Genomic DNA, 20,394 nt, shown 5'->3' on the forward strand with positions numbered 1-20,394 from the left:
AATTGGGAGGCTCAAAATGTATTTGGTAAGTGAGCCCCAAATGTGGACTGCAGCAAGAGTTTAAATGAACTGCAGGTAGTTCTGTTTTTCACATTTTAAAGTGGTAAAAATCTTGTATAGCGCCTTCAAGTGTGACTAATACACACAAATAGATATATCTAATACACCAAAATTACCAGTACATTGTTTTTTTTTGCCATTATTCACTCAAACTTCATCTGTGTTTGATTTTGATTTGGGAAGGAGACGGTTCCTGGCTCTCCTCCCCCTTCTGAGCCTCTGCCCCAGCTGCAGATGGCTCAGAGCACGGCAGACAGGAGGCAGAAGGTCATTCTGTCTGAAAGGGAAGATCCACGACCTTTGACCTTTGACTAATAACATGGTGCACACAACCCACAAGGTCAAACTGTCTGGCTATGTATACCATCCAGGTGATCAAAGCTTTAAAGGAATCTGAACCTCCACGCTGCAAAAAAAGATATGATGACATCCACCAGAATGACTTAGTTTATGATTTTCATGTTTTAAGTCTAGATTTCTTTTGTTTTTAATTAATTTGAGATTGTTTACTGGTTTCAAATGTATATTTTCAAACATTTTAGTTTTCCATTTTTAGTTTTATTTTGGTTGGACTAAATTCAGGGGAAAAAACAATACCTTTCCCAACTGCATTGGTTGCAACCAAAAAAGGAATGGGCTGAAGCAACTTTTAACAATTTAACAATTCAGACTTAGAAATTATTTTTATCACTATTGATTAACTTTATTTGATCACTGCGATAATTTCAGAATTTCATTCATAAACACACATCTTTGCCAAATATTAGTTTGTACTTGATTCAAATCAAAGCAAACCTCTGAGGTTATACTGACAATATCCTACATTAAAGAGTTGTTCACAACACAACACAGAATTTCTGTGATTCCTAGCTTAACTATGTCCACAAATTGTAATATATTTGTTGTTGTTTTTTAAAGTTAATTTGTAGAATCACAGAATCCAGCTACATTTTTTTGAGCTTTTAACCATGCTCTAGTAGTACATTTATAGATAATAGGTATCCTTTAAGTGCCAAAAATGTATAAGAATCACATGTATAAGAACATGTTTACAATCACAACCTAATAAGATGCCATGGAGACTGCTAATTGTGACTAATAATTTAGCAATTTGGATTCAAGGTGGTTTCATCTTTCATTCCATGTCAAAATGATTCAAATTATGAAATTATAAAATGTGAATGTAGCCATCTGGATAAGAATGACCCCAATCACAGGCCTAATACAATCCGCGCTCAGGTGGCTGCTGTTACTGTATTAAGTGTTGAATGAGTTTCAAAGTACCTTGGATTAAATGAGGGTCTGTTGCGTGTGACTTCCACCTAATAGGCCTATAATCCTGCTGGTGGGGCCCCTAATGATGGCTTCCTCCTCTCCACACACACATAAACAACACATAAAACACATGTGATGGTAGGGGCTGACGTATGCCTGCACAAACACACAGGAAGCACACTCCCTCTCACGGTAATATAGAGCGGAGGAGGAAATGTAGGCACACCCGCATGGACAATGAAGGCATACAGGGTGCAAAGTGTGGTAGGCTGTAAAAGGGTTATGCCACCTATGCAGCACTTAATGAGTAGTGTAGGCATTGAGGGCAAAACTCAATAAAACCAGTATAGATTTGTGATATCCAGATATACAATTACAATACCGTATGAGTATAAACATAACAGAATAACAGTTATAATGTAATAGAATGGTCTGCCAGAGGACCTCAGGCCAGCAGAGAAGGTTCATGTTTTTAAGAGCAAGCTTATTTCATGATTTGAATTTATTTATTTTAGGACTATACTATACTATACTTACTATTTTGTGTTTGTCATCAGTGTTGGGAAAGTTCACTTTCTACATGAACTGGTTCAGTTCATAGTTCATAATTCTAAATTTTGAACTAAGTTCACAGCTCCAAAAAATGAACTAGTTCAGTTATTTTTTTCAATATTATGCAATCATTTTTCTAAATTATTTCCACAGTCCATATACAACCACAGGCAGCAATTATTTTATTAGTTTAATGCTGAAACTATGTGTCAGATTTCATCTTTTCAGCTTTCAGCCCCACAGTATATTCTCAAAAACATGAGGGAAAACTTGCTGGGCAAAGTTTGCACAGAAATATTAGATTGTTCCCATCCTCACCGACCTTATCATAACACTCACGTAAATGGTCGTAGGGCGACTGTTGCTGCTCTGTTGTGGTCGTGTCCATGCTACTTTTTGTTTCGATGCGCATGCACAGTGCGGTGCGACACGCCAAAGCTCTATCTCCGCGATCTATCGCCTCTACAACTTCGGAGCTCTCACACTTGCCAGACACAGGCTCTTTTTGGGCAACTTAACAGTGTGTTTTTCACCTGAAAGTCTCTAGAAATCTGACACTTTATTGAACGAAAATAAAAAGAACGAAGGTGCCGTTCACAGACCCCAGAATGAACACGTTCACATTATCGTTCGTCAGCAGTAATACCGTACGTTCAGATCACGTTGACCAAAATTATGTTTTATTATTTTCAACTTTTTATTGATGCTATTTTACATTATTAGTTTTAACACACTCTGATGATACTGACTTTTGAAGATTTTTGAATATGAAAGTTTGTTGACTTGAGTTACAGAATATTTACTGGTTTCTACTTTGAAGCATAATTATCTGAAACTGGAGTGAGGCTTTGGGGATGTTAAAGTTGGACTTAACATTAAATCAACTTTGTTTGCACTAAACCATGTTTTCTCTCAGATCCCTTTGCAGGAATAAGCACAAGCTACAGTGATGTGAAAAAGTGTTTGCCCCCTTCCTGATATCTTTTTTATGAAACAAATTTAAATATTACCGTAGTCAAAGACAATACAAGGAAACACAAAATGCAGTTTTTAAAAGAAGTGAAAAAGTTAAATTTCTCTAGCCACGCCCATGCCTGATTACTGCCACAACTGTCTCAATCCAGAAATCACTCAAACAGGATCTGCCTGACAAAGTGAAGTAGACCAAAAGATCCTCAAAAGGTAGACATCCCGCTGAGTTCCAAAGAAATTCAGGAACAAATGAGAAAGAGTCATATCAGTCTGAACAAGGTTATAAAGCTATTTCTAAAGTTTTGGGACTCCAGCGAACCACAGTGAGAGTCATTATTCACAAATGGCGAAAACATGGAACAATGGCGAACCTTCCCAGGAGTGGCCGACCGACCACATGACACCAAAAGCACAGAAATTACTCATTTAAGAGGTCACAAAAGACCCCACAACAACATTCAAAGAACTGCAGGCCCCACTTGCCTCAGTTAAGATCAGTGTTCATGAACCCACCATAAGAGTTCCAAGACGAAAACCACTGCTGGGCAAAAAGAGCATTAAGGCTTGTCTGATATTTCCAGAAAACACTTTTGAGACAAAAGTGAAACTTTTTGGAAGGTAGGTGTCTAATTACATCTGGCGTAAAAGTAACACCGCATTTCAGAAAAAGAACATTATACCAACATTAAAATATGGTGGTGGTAGTGTGGTGGTCTGCTTCAGGACCTGGAAGACTTCCTGTTATAAATGGAACCATAAATCCTGCTGTCTACCAAAACAAATCCTGCCAACTGTTCCTGACCTCAAGCTGAAGCAAACTTGGGTTCTGGAGCAGGACAATGATCCAGAACACCAGCACGTCCCCCCCTGAATGACTGAAGAAAAACAAAATCAAGACTTTAGAGTGGTCAAGTCTTTTTTGTTTTCTTTCTTTCTTTTTTAAGTTTAGCATGTTTTGTAAAAGTAGAACAGGAACAGGACCAAATAGAGTAGAAAACAAAAATCAAAGTAAGCAGACATCCAACTGGTGAGAAAAGAAAAAAAAAAGACAAATCATGTAAACCCAACCAAATGTCCCACTTAGTTCACAGTTTGTCCATTTTCAGTTCAATGCCGAATGTGAGTTTTTTTAATGTATGTCCAGTCTTTTATTGTCTGTGCAATTTGTGTCATCCATTTTTTGTGATGTCCTTTTTAGCCGCTGCCAAGAGTATTTTCCAGAGGTATCTGTTTATTGCGTCCATGGTAGGAGTTGTACGTATGTAGTTCCAAAATCAAGTGTTTGTGGTGCATCCTTTATTTCAGTCCAAAACAACATTAATCTCCATTGAACTTCATATTCTGGGTAACACCAGTACATCAACGCTCTGATTTGAGCTGAAATAAAGTAATTTTTCAAACAAGGTAAACCCCATCCCCCTTTTTCTTTTGATAATTGCAAGATTTTTAATCAGATGGGTTGTTTCCCTTACCATATAGATCTTGAGATTCCCAGCCGGTTGGGAATAGAAATCGGGAGAGTCTGGAAAAGAAAGAAATCTGGGAAAAACATAAATTTTCGAGTTTTTTCTAGTTCCCTTTGACTTAGATTTAGGTAGAGAATAAGTTTTCATTTTTCAAGATATTTTTTATGGTCTTAAAAAGAGGGGTATAATTTTTCCTCAGAATTGTTGATAGGTCTCTATGACGTACCACACCTAAATATCTAAGAGATTCCATTTGCCATTTGAATTGGTAAATCGTATAATGGAAAATCATCTGCATAGCAAGCAACTTTATGTTCCATCCCATCAATTGTAACACCGTGAATTGTTTTTGATTGTCTCATAAATTGGGCCAATGGTTCCAAATACAATGCAAACAGGAAGGGAGTCCGGGCACAGTCCTGCCTAACCCCCTTTTCCAGAGTCAGTGCATCTGATCGTAGAGAGCCCCAATATAACAAAATTGTCGATTTGAAATTTGTCTAGCACTTTAAATAAATATGGCCAGCTGACAGAATCAAAAGCCAATTCAGCGTCCAATCTAATTATTACGGCTTTGTTATGTTTTTTTTATTTGGCTCATTATGTGTAAGGATCGTCTCATGTTGTCTTGTAATGAATCCTGATCTGGTCTGGTGTGATCATTGTGGATTAAGTTTGGGAGTATTTGTTCAATTTTGTTGGAGATAATTGAGGTTTCTATACGATAGTCCACATTCAGAATAGAAATAGGTCTAAATGAGGCAAAATCCAATCGCTCCTATCCTTCTTTTGGTGTCTGGGATATGATTGCCTCTTTCCAACTAGGAGGGGTCTGAGTTTTCTTAAGTGCCCTGTTAAAAGTTGCCAGTAGGAAAGGAGTAAGTGTGTCTTTTAAAGCTTCAAACCACTCTGAGGTGCTCCCCAGCATTGCTCCCCAGAGATTTATTTTTTTATATTTATATTTTCTTTAATCTTTTGATTGCACCTTGTATTTCCAAAATTGTTATTTCAGATCCTAATTTTTATTTTGTTCTTCTGACATAACGGATTGAGGGTGTCCAGAAAGGAATTCATATAATCTTTATCGTCTGGAATTTTGAAGTTTTTTATAAAAGGATTCAAACGCTGATTGAATTTTGTCTTGTTTAGTTAAGATTAAATCACTTTGCCTGTCCCGTATTTAAAAAAATGTTCTTTCAGCTTGTTGTTTTCTAAGTTTCCAAGACAGTAATTTAGAACATTTTGATACACTCTCATAATATCTTTGTTTGGGGCATTAGAGCATTTCCTTAACTATTTCCTGTGAAGTCAGGTCATTAATTTCTCTTATCTTTCTCATTTCTTGTAGCATTTTAAGACATCCCTTCTTGGCATAGATTTCCTCCATCAATTTAAATTGTTGGCTTTTTCTCCCTTTGTTTCTTTTGTTGGAGGCCGTGGCTATAATTTTCCCCCTCAAGACTGCTTTGGAAGCATCCCAAAAGGACAGGCGGAGAAATTTCCCCAGTATAATTTTCCTTCAGATAAGTCTTAATGTTGTTGGATATTTTTTCTTTAAACAAAGAGTTGTTAAGCAGGCTGGCATTGAACCTCAACAGTTTGTTTTTTTGTCTTTCCTCTAAGTCCACAGAAATGTAGATAGGCCCATGATCACTTATGTCCATTGTGCCTATATCTGCTTCAGTGATTTTAGATCTGTCTTTATTGAGAAAGTTGCTAATTAATCTGTTATGGAATAAATTGTTTGCGGATTAGAAAAATGGGAATACTTAGCGTGCTGGTGGTGGTAGATACGGAGAGAAGGTAGACAGGATGATAAGGATGAGAGGGATGCAGAGGAGGAGGAGGGGAGGTGGTGGGTCGCAGTACGGTCTGAAGCGGCCCAGGACCCTTCTTCTCGGCCAGGAAAAACTACAAAAAACCTGCTTGGGAAAAGTTGAAACCTGGAGGAGTTCCACGCGAAGGAGGGATCTGACTCTCACAGGAGGACAGGCGGACGCCCGGCTTGGGTGCGTTGATAGAGGCTGGGGAGAGGTGGCCCTGGCATGCAGTTGACGCAGATTGAGTTAGGTCGTCCAGGTGAAATCACGCAGGCGTCATTTGTCATATTCTCCCCCCTTCCAATCCGGAGGAAATTTGCTAGCCACATTAGCCATGTTAGCCTCGTTAGCTTTGTTAGCTTTTGCTGCAGGCTGTTTTCCAAAGGGACCGTGGCCCGTCTGCTTTGTTTGCTTTGGTCCCGTAGTGTTAACAGATTTGTGTCTTCCTTGTTTACTCATCTTTTGTTCTTCCTCTTTGGGATTAGGTGTGTCACGATGGTTTTAAAGCCGAGTTTTGCAGTGGCGTTTGCTCAAAATACAAATGGCCTTTAAAAAGCACTTCCTTGTTTCAATTGAATTCAAGTTGAAAGTTTGTTCCCCATTAGTTGGACGTGAGCAAATATAAATAGATCAAAACATCACTTCAGGTGTGATGCTTTAACTTTATCTTGCCTTTTTTCAGTAGCTTGTCACTTGTAGTAATACTTAACTGTAACACAACATAAGACATATGAATTGTTCCGAGATGGCTCAAATCAGTTCATAGTTCACAATTTTTAAAATGAACTAGTTCAGTTCATAGTTCATAATTCAAAATTTTGAACTAAGTTCACAGCTCCAAAAAATGAACTAGTTCAGTTATTTTTTATCAATAGTATTAATTATGTTAATTTTAATTATTAATTATCAATAATAATTATGCTATATTTTTTGTAAATTATTTCCACAGCCCATATACAACCACATGCAGCAATTATTTTATTAGTTTAATGCTGAAACTATGTGTCAGATTTCATCTTCATATCCAATTTTGAATCCTTAACCAACCAGGATTTACATTCACATTGAAGGGACAGACTTCCCCAGAGGCAAAGTTTGCACAGAAATGTTAGATTGTTCCCATCCTCACCGACCTTATCATAAAACACATGTAACTGGTCATAGGGTGACTCCTTGCTGCTCTGTTGCTGTCGCGTCCATGCTACTTTTTGTTTTGATGCGCATGCGCAGTGTGGTTATATCGGCCTCTATAACTTTGGAACTCTCACACTTGCCAGGCAGAGGCTCGGGTTGGGCACCATAACGGTGTGTTTTTTGCCTGGAAGTCTCTAGAAATCTGACACCTTATTGAACGAAATTAAAAAGAACGAACGTGCCATTCACAGACACCAGAATGAACGTGTTCACATTATCGTTCGTCGGCAGTAATACAGTACGTTCAGTTCACGTTCACCAATATTATGAATGTGTTCATGAACTTTCGTTCATGAACTCGTTCAGGCACAACACTGGCTCAAATCCTGTGAAATATCAGGAAAACAAATAACTGTCTTGTGCCACGAGAGGTCAAAGGTCAGGGTGTCTCCTCCTGTACTAAGGGCAGGGCACGTTCAGCACCCCATAGATACACCACCCTTCGTGCTCATAGACTCAAATTACACCGCAGGGAGACTCATGCAGTCTTTGCAGGTTGAAAAGGCCTCATACATGTCATACTCAATTCAAAGTTTTTGTTCATTTTCTGATAATTACATTTTTAATTACTTAAGCAATTCTCTGGAGAGAATGAATGGAACAGTAAGTGAAGATCCGCACTTTTGTGGCAACCGGAACTAGCCGGGCGGTTTTGTGAAAACGGCCGATTATACTATTGTGATATCTGGTCAGTGTAATCACATCCCTCATTTGTCCTGGAAAAAATATTTGGTTGTAGTCATCTGGACACTGAGGGTGTGTTTTTTTTTTTTTTTTACAAGATGTTTTGACTCTCATCCAAGAGTAATTCTCAATCTGAAAATCTAGTCTGGGAACTTGGACATTTATCGTATTCTGAGATGCAGAAGTCCTGCCCACTGGGCAGAGCCTCCTGATAATACCCAGTTCTGTTTATCTATTTGTTTGCACTGTTTTAAGTTTCCCCTTAAACTAGTCTTGTTAGCCAAACAACTGTGTAATGGGCCATAGAAATCCTCTTGTTAGCTGGCTGCAGCTCCCTCATCACAGGGTACCTGATTAGTGTCTGAATGGCCAGGGCTGATAACAGCCCACCAGTGGCTTCAAGAAGATGGTGACAGACTGTTGCTTGAGCTTGAGAAGGAGGAGATTATAGTAAGGCCTCTGTATTACAGACTGTATCCTGGGGAAGCTATTCCATGCATTTATAGCCTTCCCAAAGAGAATTTTCCACACCATTGTGTGCAGCACCGATTCCATTACATACAAATGGCCAAGCATTTAACAACAATCTTGGCACCACTGGTGGGGAACACAGAACATTATGTGGAAAACACAGAAATGTGTGGCCAAACTGAAACATCTTCAACTTAACTCAGAAGACTTATCACCATTCTGATGCTAATCAGGTACTCATCAGTGATTAGGTATTTTAATTTAGTTAACAATAGAATTTCTTTGGCCCATTGCAGGGCTTTTAGGATAACAAAGGAGATTTTTAAAAAAGTGAATCTTGACAGTGCAAACAAATAGATAATATACATGACATGCTATCATCAGGAGGTTCTGCCCGGTGGGCAGGGCATACGCATCCCGGTGAGTTCTCAGACTAGATCCGCAGATTGAGAATGGGATGAGAGTCGAAACGTCTTGTTTAAAAACAAAAGAAAACAAAAAAACAGTGTCCAGATAACTACAAATGAATATTTTTCTACCATAGCAATATCTCAAATTTTTTTTATAAATACTGGCTCCATTAATGCAGACTGCACTTCATCAACATAACATAATATGTCAATGTTTATTGACACATTATTCATATTTTTCACATTATAAATACAGTACATGTCATGGCAACCTGTGACCTGGCCTTCCATTAAGAATCTACTTGGTCAAAATATTTCAATTTTGTATTATTTATTTGTAATATGGATAAAATTCAACATCTTGCTGCTGGATTTGCATGTGAAAGCCCTGTGCTGTGTGTATAGGCGTGTGTATTCTGTGTTGTGTGTGTGTATATCCCTGGATCAGCCTGACTGTGTTGGGTCTCTCTGACCGAGCTTCTGACTGGCCCGTCTGTGTCACTGTGCTGCTCTCACTGACCTGCTTTTCTCCATCCACCAAACAAACTGCTGATAATAACACAGCGACAAAAAGCTTTGGAGATGGAACTACACATGTCTGGATTTGAAATGGACTAGTTGAATGTGTTGATGTCAGTAGCCTGTGTGCCATAGTAATATGATTGTATTGGACATAAACATATATGGAAAACAAAAAAAATCCATAAAATTACACTTTTGGCTATTTAATTAAATAAAAAGTGATGGCACTTGCCCACTGGGAAAAATAAACATAGCATGATAAATAGGCTGAGGTGGGAGTAAGTCACCTATGTGCAAGTCACATGTAAGTCTCATGTCTTAATGTCCAAGTCACAAGTCCAAGTCACCTGGTCACGAGGGTTTACACTGTATCTGTCATAGGACAAAACAGATTTGACTTTATTACATGAAAAAGAAATGGGTAGAGCCCGATAAGCATGGATACATTACCACATCTTACAAATGCTGAATAATCTTTTTAAACTAAACATTTTAGTTTAACTGCGGAATATTTTGTGAAGTAAACATTCAGGAGCTTCAAACCATGTTTTGATAGTTATCCCTTATACTTATCTTTATTCAATTTATTCCTGTATGTTTGAATAATCCTGAATTGTTCTGCATTCTCGACCGGAAAAAGGTGGCTTGCCCTCTCCAGGTGGGTGGGGTGTCCTTGCCCCAAGTGGAGGAGTTCAAGTATCTCGGGGTCTTGTTCATGAGTGAGGGAAGGATGGAGCGTGACATTGACAGTTGGATTGGTGCAGCGGCTGCAGTGATGCAGTCGCTGCATCGGACTGTTGTGGTAAAGAAGGAGCTGAGCCGAAAGGCAAAGCTCTCTATTTACCCGTCGGTCTACGTTCCTACCCTCACCTATGGTCATGAGCTTTGGGTAATGACCGAAAGAACAAGATCGCGGATACAAGCGGTCAAAATGAGTTTCCTCCGCCGTGTGGCTGGGCGCTCCCTTAGAGATAAGGTGAGGAGCTCGGCCACACGGGGGAGCTCGGAGTAGAGCCGCTGCTCCTCCACGTCGAGAGGAGCCAGCTGAGGTGGCTCGGGCATCTGTTCCGGAAGCCTCCTGGGCGCCTCCCTGGGGAGGTGTTTCAGGCATGTCCCACCGGGAAGAGGCCCCGGGGAAGACCCAGGACACGCTGGAGAGACTATGTCTCTCGGCTGGCCTGGGAACGCCTTGGGATCCTCCCGGAGAAGTTGGAGGAAGTGTCTGGGGAGTGGGAAGTCTGGGAGTCCCTGGTTAGACTGCTGTCCCCGCGACCAGGCCCCGGAAAAAGCGGTAGAAAATGGATGGATGGATGGATGTTCTGCATATGAGTGCTCAGAAGATTTCTGTTTTTACCTACCCCTTATCTCCGCCCACTTCTTGGCACTTCTCCAGGTCATACATGGTAAAAAAAAATGTACATAGTTATTTTACAAAAATAAAAATACATAGTATTAAACCTTAACGTCATCATTTTACATTTTGTTCATTCTCAATTGCACTGATCCAAAATGACATAGTAAAATAAACAGGTTCATTGACTTCTTGTTCATAGTGACAAGCAGCAGATAGACATTTACATTTTTTAAAAGTGAATACGTAACATGTGTCACTCTGAGCCCGTGTCCAAATACACCCAATTGCACACTTCAAACGCGTGTTCACCAAGGGTGTCCAAATTCTAATAATGTTTTGATTCACACTTCACCATGGACTTCTCTCTTTTCAAGCAAGTATCTCGAGCGATGTGGACTTTAGGCAAGTACATTTTTAGGCAATGCATTTCATTGTAATGTTTTTAGTTGGCACAGCGCTTCTGCCTTAGGCATTCTGAATTGCAGACTGTTTCAAGTCTCATGTTGACCTCCCGTGTGCCCTTGTGCACTTAATCACTCCATGCAGTTTCAGACATCGCACACTTTAGTCAAGCGTGTAGTGTGAGTATTTGGATAGGGCTGGAGTCTTCTTCTCTTTTTATATAACTAAGGGTGTGGGTGGGGATAGGGCGTATGTAAAAACAAGATTTTTCTAAGCACTTGAGCCTGTGTTGCAGGAAAATTCAAGAGTACTCCAACATGCTGGAATCAATGTAAATACAACTCTGAGTAAACTAATGATGAACAGGTTAAAAGCTCATTAAAGTTGATTTTGCCATTTTAGATTAATATTGATATCTACAATTAACAAAATGTAAAATGATTATCTTTGCATGTTGTATACCTGAAAAAGCAAAATTTGTCGTCTTCAAATTTCACTACTTTACCTTCTGACATGCGTTCTCAATCTGTGCCTGTAGGTGGCCATTCTGGAAGAGACAGTGAAGAGGGAGTGTGAGGAACGGGAGGAACTGACTGCAGCCTTGTCCCGCACTCAGGAACAGCTTGTGGGCCTGCATTCAGTGTGTTCCCTTTCATCCCCCCGTCACACCTCAACCTCCAAGACCATCTCAGGAGAGGGTCAAACTAGAGTACCCCTGAGTCGCTCCTGCACCCCTCCCAACAGGTTCTCTCCCCACGCAGGCAGGGTACAGGGCAGGGGTCCTGGGGCAGCAACATCCAGGGACAGAGGTGAGGAGGAGAAGGACCGGAAGGGGAGCTTGCCAAGGATTAGAGCAAATGGAATGGATGCAGTGACGCATAAGATCGGTCTAGTGATGAGGCTGAATGAGAGGGATGGTAAACAAGAATGACTGGATTGTCAGTTTAGGGTTTCAGATTGGTGATGTAGTAGAGATGCACCAATCCACGTTTTTTAATTCCAGTAGCAATTCCAATTGATAATTTGGCCTTAAAGAAGACATATTCTGCTTTTTTCCAAGTAATTAGTATTGAAGTATAACATAAGTAGATCATAATTTTACATTTTTTAAACCACAATAATGATCTAAAATGGCTTATTAATAGTCCATCGGGGTGATTGTGACAAGCTAAACAGATGGACTCGGTCCGCAGCTGCAGAAAATTTTCCTTAAAATCACAGTTAGACCTACATAATCCCAGAAAATACAAACAAGGGATGAGTAAACGGGAAAAACACAAGACATGTAATGCTACAGGACCACCACATCTGTGAGGAAGAGAAAACTGAGACATGGGTTTTCTTTCCCCGCAACACTTCTTTACCCTCGGCCCTGCTTTTGAAGTTAAAACAACGCATGCTCAGAACACTGGGAGAGACAGAGGTACTCCTGAGAAAAATGCAAAACACTGAGAACTGAACAGCAACAAGAGATGTGAGTTCAGGTTGAGGTCAATTGGTAATACATTTCTGTTGATTTGAAGAGACTGATGATCGTGATCTGATTTGTTTTTGACGGACTTGTCAGACTTTATGCTCCATGTTGGCTCTCTGCTTTAGTACATACACTCTGTGTTCTAGTTGCATCCACTCATCGGAGTGCCAAATGTGGGAGACTGGGTTTGTGGGGAAATGGAAAAAGTACATGTAGAGGGCAGCTTGGGGGCGTGGTGGAATGGGGAGGCGGTTCTTTTTGAGGATTGGAGCCTGGAGGGTTCGGAGATCTTTTCAGGGGGCCCTTCAGTAGGATTAAACTTCCCTCCTCTTTACGATCATATACATGATCAGGTTTTGGATTTGGTGCATGTTTTCAATTTGAACCTTTTGCTTTGTTTTTCATTTTTTCATCTGTTTACTTTTGACATTGCCCAAAGAGGGCAGATATGTCATATTAGGAAGGACTATAAAGGAACTATTAATGGAAAGGTGTTTATGCTTTTGAATGTGTATGCTCCACCAGGGAGTGATATCACCTTTTTGGCTAATATTACAGACCTGATTGTAGACAACTTTGAGGGAACTCTGAGGGAAGCAGATATAGGCCCACTTAAGTGACCATGCTCCTATCTACATTACTGTGGACTTTGAGGAAAGGAGAAAACACACAATTTGGAGGTGCACTTTTCACATTCACTGTTCACTTTCTGCACTACATCTGTGAATTCAACTGTTAATTTTGTGTACATAGTAGGCCTTTTTTAATTTTTATCCTATAGCAGATTTACATTGTTTTTCTTTTTGATTTTATATAGGTTGTTTTATCATTGTTCATTGTTTTATGTTGCACCGATTCACCAAAGCAAAGATAAGATAAGATAATCCTTTGTTGTCCCACATGGGGAAATTGGTGCAACGCAGGTAGATACAGAGGTAGATACAGAAGAACAGATCACTTATAGGAAGTCTGAAAAACACTTTCAGTAGAAGATCTCCTATAAATAAAAACTCTTAATAAAAGCAAATTCCTATGTTTGTGAATTCTGTTCATTAGCAATGGCAATAAACCTTTTTTCATTTTGATTCTGATTCAATGCAAGCCAGCTTTAAAGAAACAACATTAAGACTTATCTAGAGGAAAATGATACTGGGTAAACTTCCATGCCCATCCTCTAGATGCTTCTAAACCAGTTTTGAGAGCAAAAATTATAGTCATAGCCTCAAAAGGAGATTAAAGCTAAATGATCTGTAAGAAGAAAAAAAAGAAGGAAAGTCCGAAAATGCTCCCGGAAATTGAAGAGATAAGAGGGGAAATTAATGATCTGACCTCACAGGAAATTGTTGAGAAAATGCTCTTTATCAAACAAAGCTATTATGAGAGTGGATCAAAATTTCCTAAATGATTATTCCGGAAACTTAGAAAACAAGCTGAAAGAAAGGGTTAGGCAAAGTAATGCAATCTTAACCAAACAAGCCCAAATTCAATCAGCATTTGAATATTTCTATGAAAATATTATCTGTAAAATTTCAGGAGCTGAAGTGGATGATATATGTTCCTTTCTGGACATCAATTTGCTAAAAAATATGAGCTGAAATAAGCGTTGGAACTACAAGGTGCAATCAAAAGATTAAATAACAATACATCTCAGGATCAGATAGGATTTATAAACAGACGACAAACACAAGATAACATAAGATGAAATTTACACATAATGAACCATTAACAAAAACAACAAGACCTTCGTCTGTGACCATTAGTTTGGATGCTGATAAAGCTTTTTGGGGCTCTTTACGATGGCCTTACATCAAGAATTAAAATCAATGGCCACTTGACAGATCGACTGACTCTGGAAAGAGGAGTGAGACAGGGCTGTGCCTTGTCTCCCCTTCTGCTTACTTTGTATCTGGAACCACTGGCCCTATATATTTGACAATCTAAATCGATTCATGGTGTTACAATCAATGGGACGGAACATTAAATTGCCTGCTACACAAATGATGTTTTTTTTTATGTTTACCAGGTAACCAAACCAGAAATTTGACGAGTGGAATAAAGAATCTCAAGATTTGTTTGGCAAGGCAAACAGCCACATATCCGGTTTGAAACTATACAACTATCAAAAGTAAAAGGAGGCTGGGCAGCCAGGCAGCCATAAAACTAAAGGATTTGACTGTGTTTTCTGGAGGTTGTCTTTAGTGGAAATAATCCAGAACCAGGCAGAGATCCACACCATTGTCCCAAAAACCTGAGAACATCCTGGCACTCAGGACTGTGGGAAGTCTTTGTGGCCATGAGGAACTTGTTCCAGTTGTCTTTATTTGCTGCTCTTCCTGACGATGAGAACTCCAGCTGGTTCCTCAGGACTGGGTAACCGGTCAGCACGCAGGGCAAGGAAGTGAGCCCTGTGCTGGACGACGTCAGAGAGGCCTCGTAGCTGTTTCTCTCGTCTTTGGGTAAGACCTGGTCCAGGCGCAGGTCCATGGACACCATCAGGACCCAGTCTCGGACAAGCTCACGCTGCCCGTCCGACGCAAAGAGTTTGCTGGGCATTGGAACCTCGAAAGGAATGTCTGTGTGGAGAAAGTCCGAGTGGTCTAGTCCGTTCAGGTTCCCCTCCTCAATCGCGTCACACAGATCCAGGAAGTGATTGAGGAAGACAAAGGCCATGCTGTCCCAGCCCTCGGCCCTGCAGTCTGTGCCGGCCTCGTAGAAAGCTTTATCTGCTGGAATCATCTCTGTGTGACGTAGGAGCGATACCGACAGCTTTGCTGCAATGCTCGACAGCTGTTTCACTCCTTTGGCCGCTGATCTTGTGGCGTAATAATGAGCGATCAAAAGCATCTGTTCAAAGTTGTAGTGCGGCGGTGAGTTTGCTTCAGCCGATTTTGAGAGGTTGTTGCACAGCTGCAGCAGGAAGTCGCGGAGGTCGGCCCAGACGCGATAGGCCTTGGCTGTATCTGTGTCTGGGAGGTTCACCACCAACACAAACAGCTGCTTGTAGATGTTAAAGTTCTGCACATTGGGCGGAGCTCTGTGTGTGATGTACAGCTGCAGCGCTCGCACAGGCTCCTCCGCTTTGATCAACTGTGCTGCGTAAAGAGCCACATATTTATGCAAGATCCTAAAGTTCTGTTTGGAGGCGGTTTCCAGACATTTCTCCCACTGGCCTCTATCAGCGTACAAGTCCAGTGCCGCCATCATGTCAATACCGGCCAACAGCTCCACTTGTCCCTGGTTTTTGAGATGCTCCTTGTATTTCTGATCCACATAATCCTCCAGTCTTGGCTCAAACTCTTTGGCCACTCTCTTGGCTTTGTTCCACTCTTTTCCGTCGATGAAAACGTCGAGGGCTTCTTTGATAAGATCCACGTTCAAGTACAACTCTGCCGCAGTGTTGAACTGTTTCAGCTTTGAGAGGTGAGGGCCAACGAGCTGAACCACCTCCACGGCTCGATCGCGGTTAAGGAACTTAATGGAGAGTTCAGCTGCCTTCATCCAGCATTTCTCCAGCAGTTTGTAATTTTTATCGTCTTTCACTTTAAGGTAACAGTTGACCGCTCTGGAATATTCTCCTGTCGTCTCCCACTCACGAGCCACCTCTAAAATATCCTCCACCCCATTGTTTCCCTTTTTGGAAGCATCTTGCTCAAACTCTTCCTGAAGTTTGGATAGTTTGCTTGGGAGATATTCTTTACAGATCCTCATGGCGTCACTCCACATCCCCGCCTCCTTGTAAAACTGCACAGTGACGTCCGGTCTCTGGGCCCGCAGCAGTAAAGACTCTGCTCTCTGATAGTCTCTCTTGTCAAAGTGAACTTTGGCCTGAGACTCCAGAACGTTGCCCACACTGTCGGGATCATGGACCTCAGCCACTCTCTGAGCGCTCTCCCAGTTTTTAGTGTGAACATACATGAGCACAGCTTTTTTGGGTTTTCCTCCTTTTATAAATTGTACTTCAGCGTCAGCAAACTTTCCCTGATTCTCAAGGAAGAAGGCAGTCTTCAGGTGCACTTCAGGGATCTTGTCTTTGGCAGCGAGATTGGCCAGTTCAAAGGCAAAGTCAAACATCAGGTTGTTGCAGGCTAACTCAATGGCGTACTCTAGCAGACTGAAGCGTGACAGTAGTTTGACGGCGGCTTCTCCTCCCAAACTCTGCGCCCACAGATAAGCCACCTGCTTCTGAACGTTAGCACAGCCGTGACGCTTCGCGGTCCGGTGTGCCTCTTCCCACATGCTGTTGGCTCGGTACATGTTGATAGCCGCCTTCAAATTGCCCGCCTCCATGAAGTAATACTCCGCCTCCAAGAACCGCGACTCCAGCTCCAACTCCTTGGCAAGGTGAAGGTGGGTCTCATTGAGCAGGTCTGGGTGGTGCTTGGCCACGAGTCTGATGACATCGTCAAACATTCGGTTCTTCTTGTACATTGTGATGGCCAAATCTGGCTGTTTCACCGTCAAATACAAACGTTCTGCCTCCTTGAACTTGAATTCTCGCTCCATCTCCTGAGCTCTGCTGACGTAAAGCCCCCGGACCTCCTCCTCCGTCATACACTCCACCGCCAACTTGTGTGCATCTTCCCAGCGTCCGGCGTCAGTGAACATGTTGATGGCTTCTTTAATGTGTCCTACTTTGACATACAACTGCTCTGCCGCCGCGTACTTGTGCACCGAGGCATATTGCTGTGCGATCTTCACGTAATATTTCACTGCCGCAGAATTGTCCTGAAGCTCCAGAATAAGAACTGCCTTCTCCCACTGACGAGCGGCAATGGCGGCTTCTACGGCTTTGATCAAACAACCGGCCTCGATGAAGTGGTTGATGGCGGCATCCATCTGTTTCTGTTGGACCAGGTGATCTCCCCAGAATTCCTCCAGACGCACCACTTCTAAAGGGAAAGAAGTGCAAGCCAACTTCACGGCTTTCCGAAAAGCTCTTTCTTTGACATAGCACTCCAGCGCCCTCTGGTGGTTTCTGATCCGCTCGTACAGATCCCCAGCCCGCTCATGAAACCCAGCCCTGATGAGGCTGCCAGCGATGCGGTTCACCATTTCCGTGTCGCTGATCAGCTTGGGTTTGCTCAGGGCGACTCTAGCGGCTTTGGCCGGGAGACCTGCTCTGAGGTACAGGTTGATGGCTCCAGAGAAGTCACCCTCGGACTCCTTCACCTCTCCGGCTTTCTCGTCCTGAGCCGTGTCCGTGAGCCACGACAGGTAACTCCTCCGCAGGTTCTCCAGCTCCGGGTGGCCCTTTGCCTCAGCCAGAGAGATGCTGTGGTCCCACATGTGCAGCTCCTGGTACATCTCTATGGCCTCATCTACCGCGTTCTGCTCTACGTAGAATCTCTCTGCCAGTTTGAAGTTCTTGTCCAAAGTGGCAATTTTGGCTTCGACCTGGTAAAATGTGGTCCCGTCTCTGCCCAGCTCTTTCTCCACTTTGTCAGCGATTTGGTTGATTTGGTGAAGAAATCGAGCTGTCGAAACATCTCCCAGAGCAGCAAAACACCTCTCGACAACGTGCAGCTGCCGTGCCTCCAAAGACAGTTTACTCAGAGTTTTCCACATGGCCTCGGTCTCCGTCGACATTTCCAGAGTCTCCAGGAATGCTGTCGGTCGGTCGTAGTCTCCTTCGTCGATTGCGGTGCCGAACTCGATGAGCCCTTTGTCCAGAGTGTAAGTGATCGTGTTCAGTCCCTCGGAGATGATCAAGTTTGTTTTTCCATCCACTTGCTCCAGATCCACAATGTCCCCCTTGATGGGGAACATGGTGGCGCTCTCGGGGATGTCAGTGCTGTACCAAACACACAGGTTCCCTCTGTCCTGGGCCACAATCACGTCACTGCCCGGGACCCACTGGACAAATGAGCAGAAGTCCAGGAGTGTGCACTTTAGAGCTGACACGAGGTCGAACAAGTGCAGCCTGAGTTTCTTGTCCCTGAAGAGCAGTTTCCTCCCGGTCTCGTTCAGCTCTAACCAGACGATCTTTGAGTCATGGCTGATGGTTTTCAGGGTGTTACCTCCGCTCAAATCCACAATGGCAATGGTCTTGATGTCGATGAGATAGGCCAGTTTCTTGTTGTCCTCAGCTCCTTTCAACTTTCTCTCACTCAGACAAACACTAATGAGGTGAGGGTTCATGAATTCAGTCTGGAATGAACCAAGGATCTCGTTGTTGTTGAATTCGACCAGACTCAGCTCTCCAGCGTTAAAAATCATACACACAGACTTGTTTTCAAAGAAAAACTTTTCATTTCCTCCTGAATCGGGCCAAGGCACCTCGCTGAGTTTGTTGGTCAGCAGATCTCCCAGCAGCAGCGTGTCCGACGTGTGAGCCACTAAATATCTGTCTTTGCCCAGGATCTTCACCTCCTCGATCTCGTAGCCGCAATACGACTTCAGAATCAAATGTGTCCCCGTCAACAGGTTCCTCACTACCACCAGATTCAGGCCCACGTACGTCATCTCAAACTTGTTTTTGTAGATTATTCTCCTCAGACAGAAGTCGAACAGCTCCACTCCTCCACATAAAGTCCCAGCGCAGAGTCTGCTGCCGTCCCTTTTCCAGGCCAGGCTGCTGATGCTGTACAGGTTTGGGATCTCTTTGGGTTTGGCCTCGTCCCAAACGCCTCTGCGTTGAGCCCAATTAAACACACGCAGTCTGTCGTAGCTGCCGAAGACGGCGCTCTGTCCGCTGGGGCTGGACGCAGCAGTGGTGAACTCCCTCTCGCTCGGGTCACGACTGTGGTCGAAGGTCTGCAGCACGTGTCCCTCTTGACTGTAGACCACGATGCGCCGGTCGCAGCCTCCGATCAGCACGCTGTTAAAGCCCCAGGCCAGAGCATACGGCGGACAAGGATGCACCAGCAGCTTCCCCTGTGACTCTCCTGATCCCTCATTGTCAAAGAAATAGCGCACAACGGTCCCATCGGCGTGTCCCGACAAAATTCCTTTACCAAATACATTTGGGGCAAGGGACACGACGCACGACTCTGTCCGGTAGAGAGTGGAAGATTTGTTTGTATGTGTGTTCGCCAAACGGACCTTCCCGTCCACTAAACCGCACACGATGCAGTGGTCTGCAGGCCACAGCAGTCGAGTCACTGCGCTATTCTGTGCAAACTTGTTACAAATGGCTTTCTTGTCACCCCATTCTTTTCCAATTCTGTAGACAAAAATTATGTTGTCCGACTGTGCAATGGCGATTTTGGTCGAGTCCGGAGAAAATGCCATATCGTTTACCGAGTAGCTCTGCTTTCCAAACCTGGGGTCGATGGGTTTGGTGGCGAATTTGTCCCTGCGCTCCCCATGCTCGTTGTACAGCAGCACCACTCGCTCCACGGTGCACACGGCAAAGCGCATGTTGTTGGGAGACCAGGCCATGCAGGTCACTTTGGCCACACCCTTATGCGGCATCAAAAGAGTTTTAAGATGCTTTAATCGCATTTTTGGAAATCTTCAGGAAGCTCATAACTGTAAGAAAGGATGCCAAAAGGAAACAAGCTGTCACTGCGGCTAAAAAACCTCCGCCAGTTGCTAATTTAAGCAACACTGTCTGGCTTTAGACCTGAATCCAGAGTCCCCCACCCCGCAGACCGTAACCAGGAGGAACCTTCACCGACAGGTCTGGAAGAACACATCGTTTTTCACACACTGTTATTGTTGTATTACTTTCAGTGGCGGTTGGCAGCCAACTGAAAAGGTGGATCTTTTGCCACCTACTACTACGTCTTAGACTTTA

The 20,394-nt window shown here is 42.8% G+C and overlaps 1 protein-coding gene and 1 pseudogene across 1 annotated transcript in view; one reads left to right on the forward strand and one right to left on the reverse strand.

Moving 5' to 3' along the window:
• Positions 1–12,113, forward strand: part of lekr1 (Leucine-, glutamate- and lysine-rich protein 1) — a 150,129-nt gene extending 138,016 nt beyond the window's left edge. The window contains exon 14 of the mRNA XM_072459552.1: positions 11,721–12,113. Within this exon, the coding sequence (XP_072315653.1) occupies positions 11,721–12,113 (393 nt within the window). The remainder of the gene's footprint in view (positions 1–11,720) is intronic.
• Positions 12,114–14,816: 2,703 nt separating this feature from the next.
• Positions 14,817–20,186, reverse strand: LOC140374300 (intraflagellar transport protein 172 homolog pseudogene; annotated as a pseudogene).
• Between the last annotated feature and the right edge of the window lie 208 nt (positions 20,187–20,394).

Source organism: Eucyclogobius newberryi, unplaced genomic scaffold (assembly GCF_026437365.1).
Source record: "Eucyclogobius newberryi isolate DKJ021-1_F unplaced genomic scaffold, fEucNew1.0.hap1 SCAF_10, whole genome shotgun sequence".
Classification (NCBI taxonomy): Eukaryota; Metazoa; Chordata; class Actinopteri; order Gobiiformes; family Gobiidae; genus Eucyclogobius; species Eucyclogobius newberryi.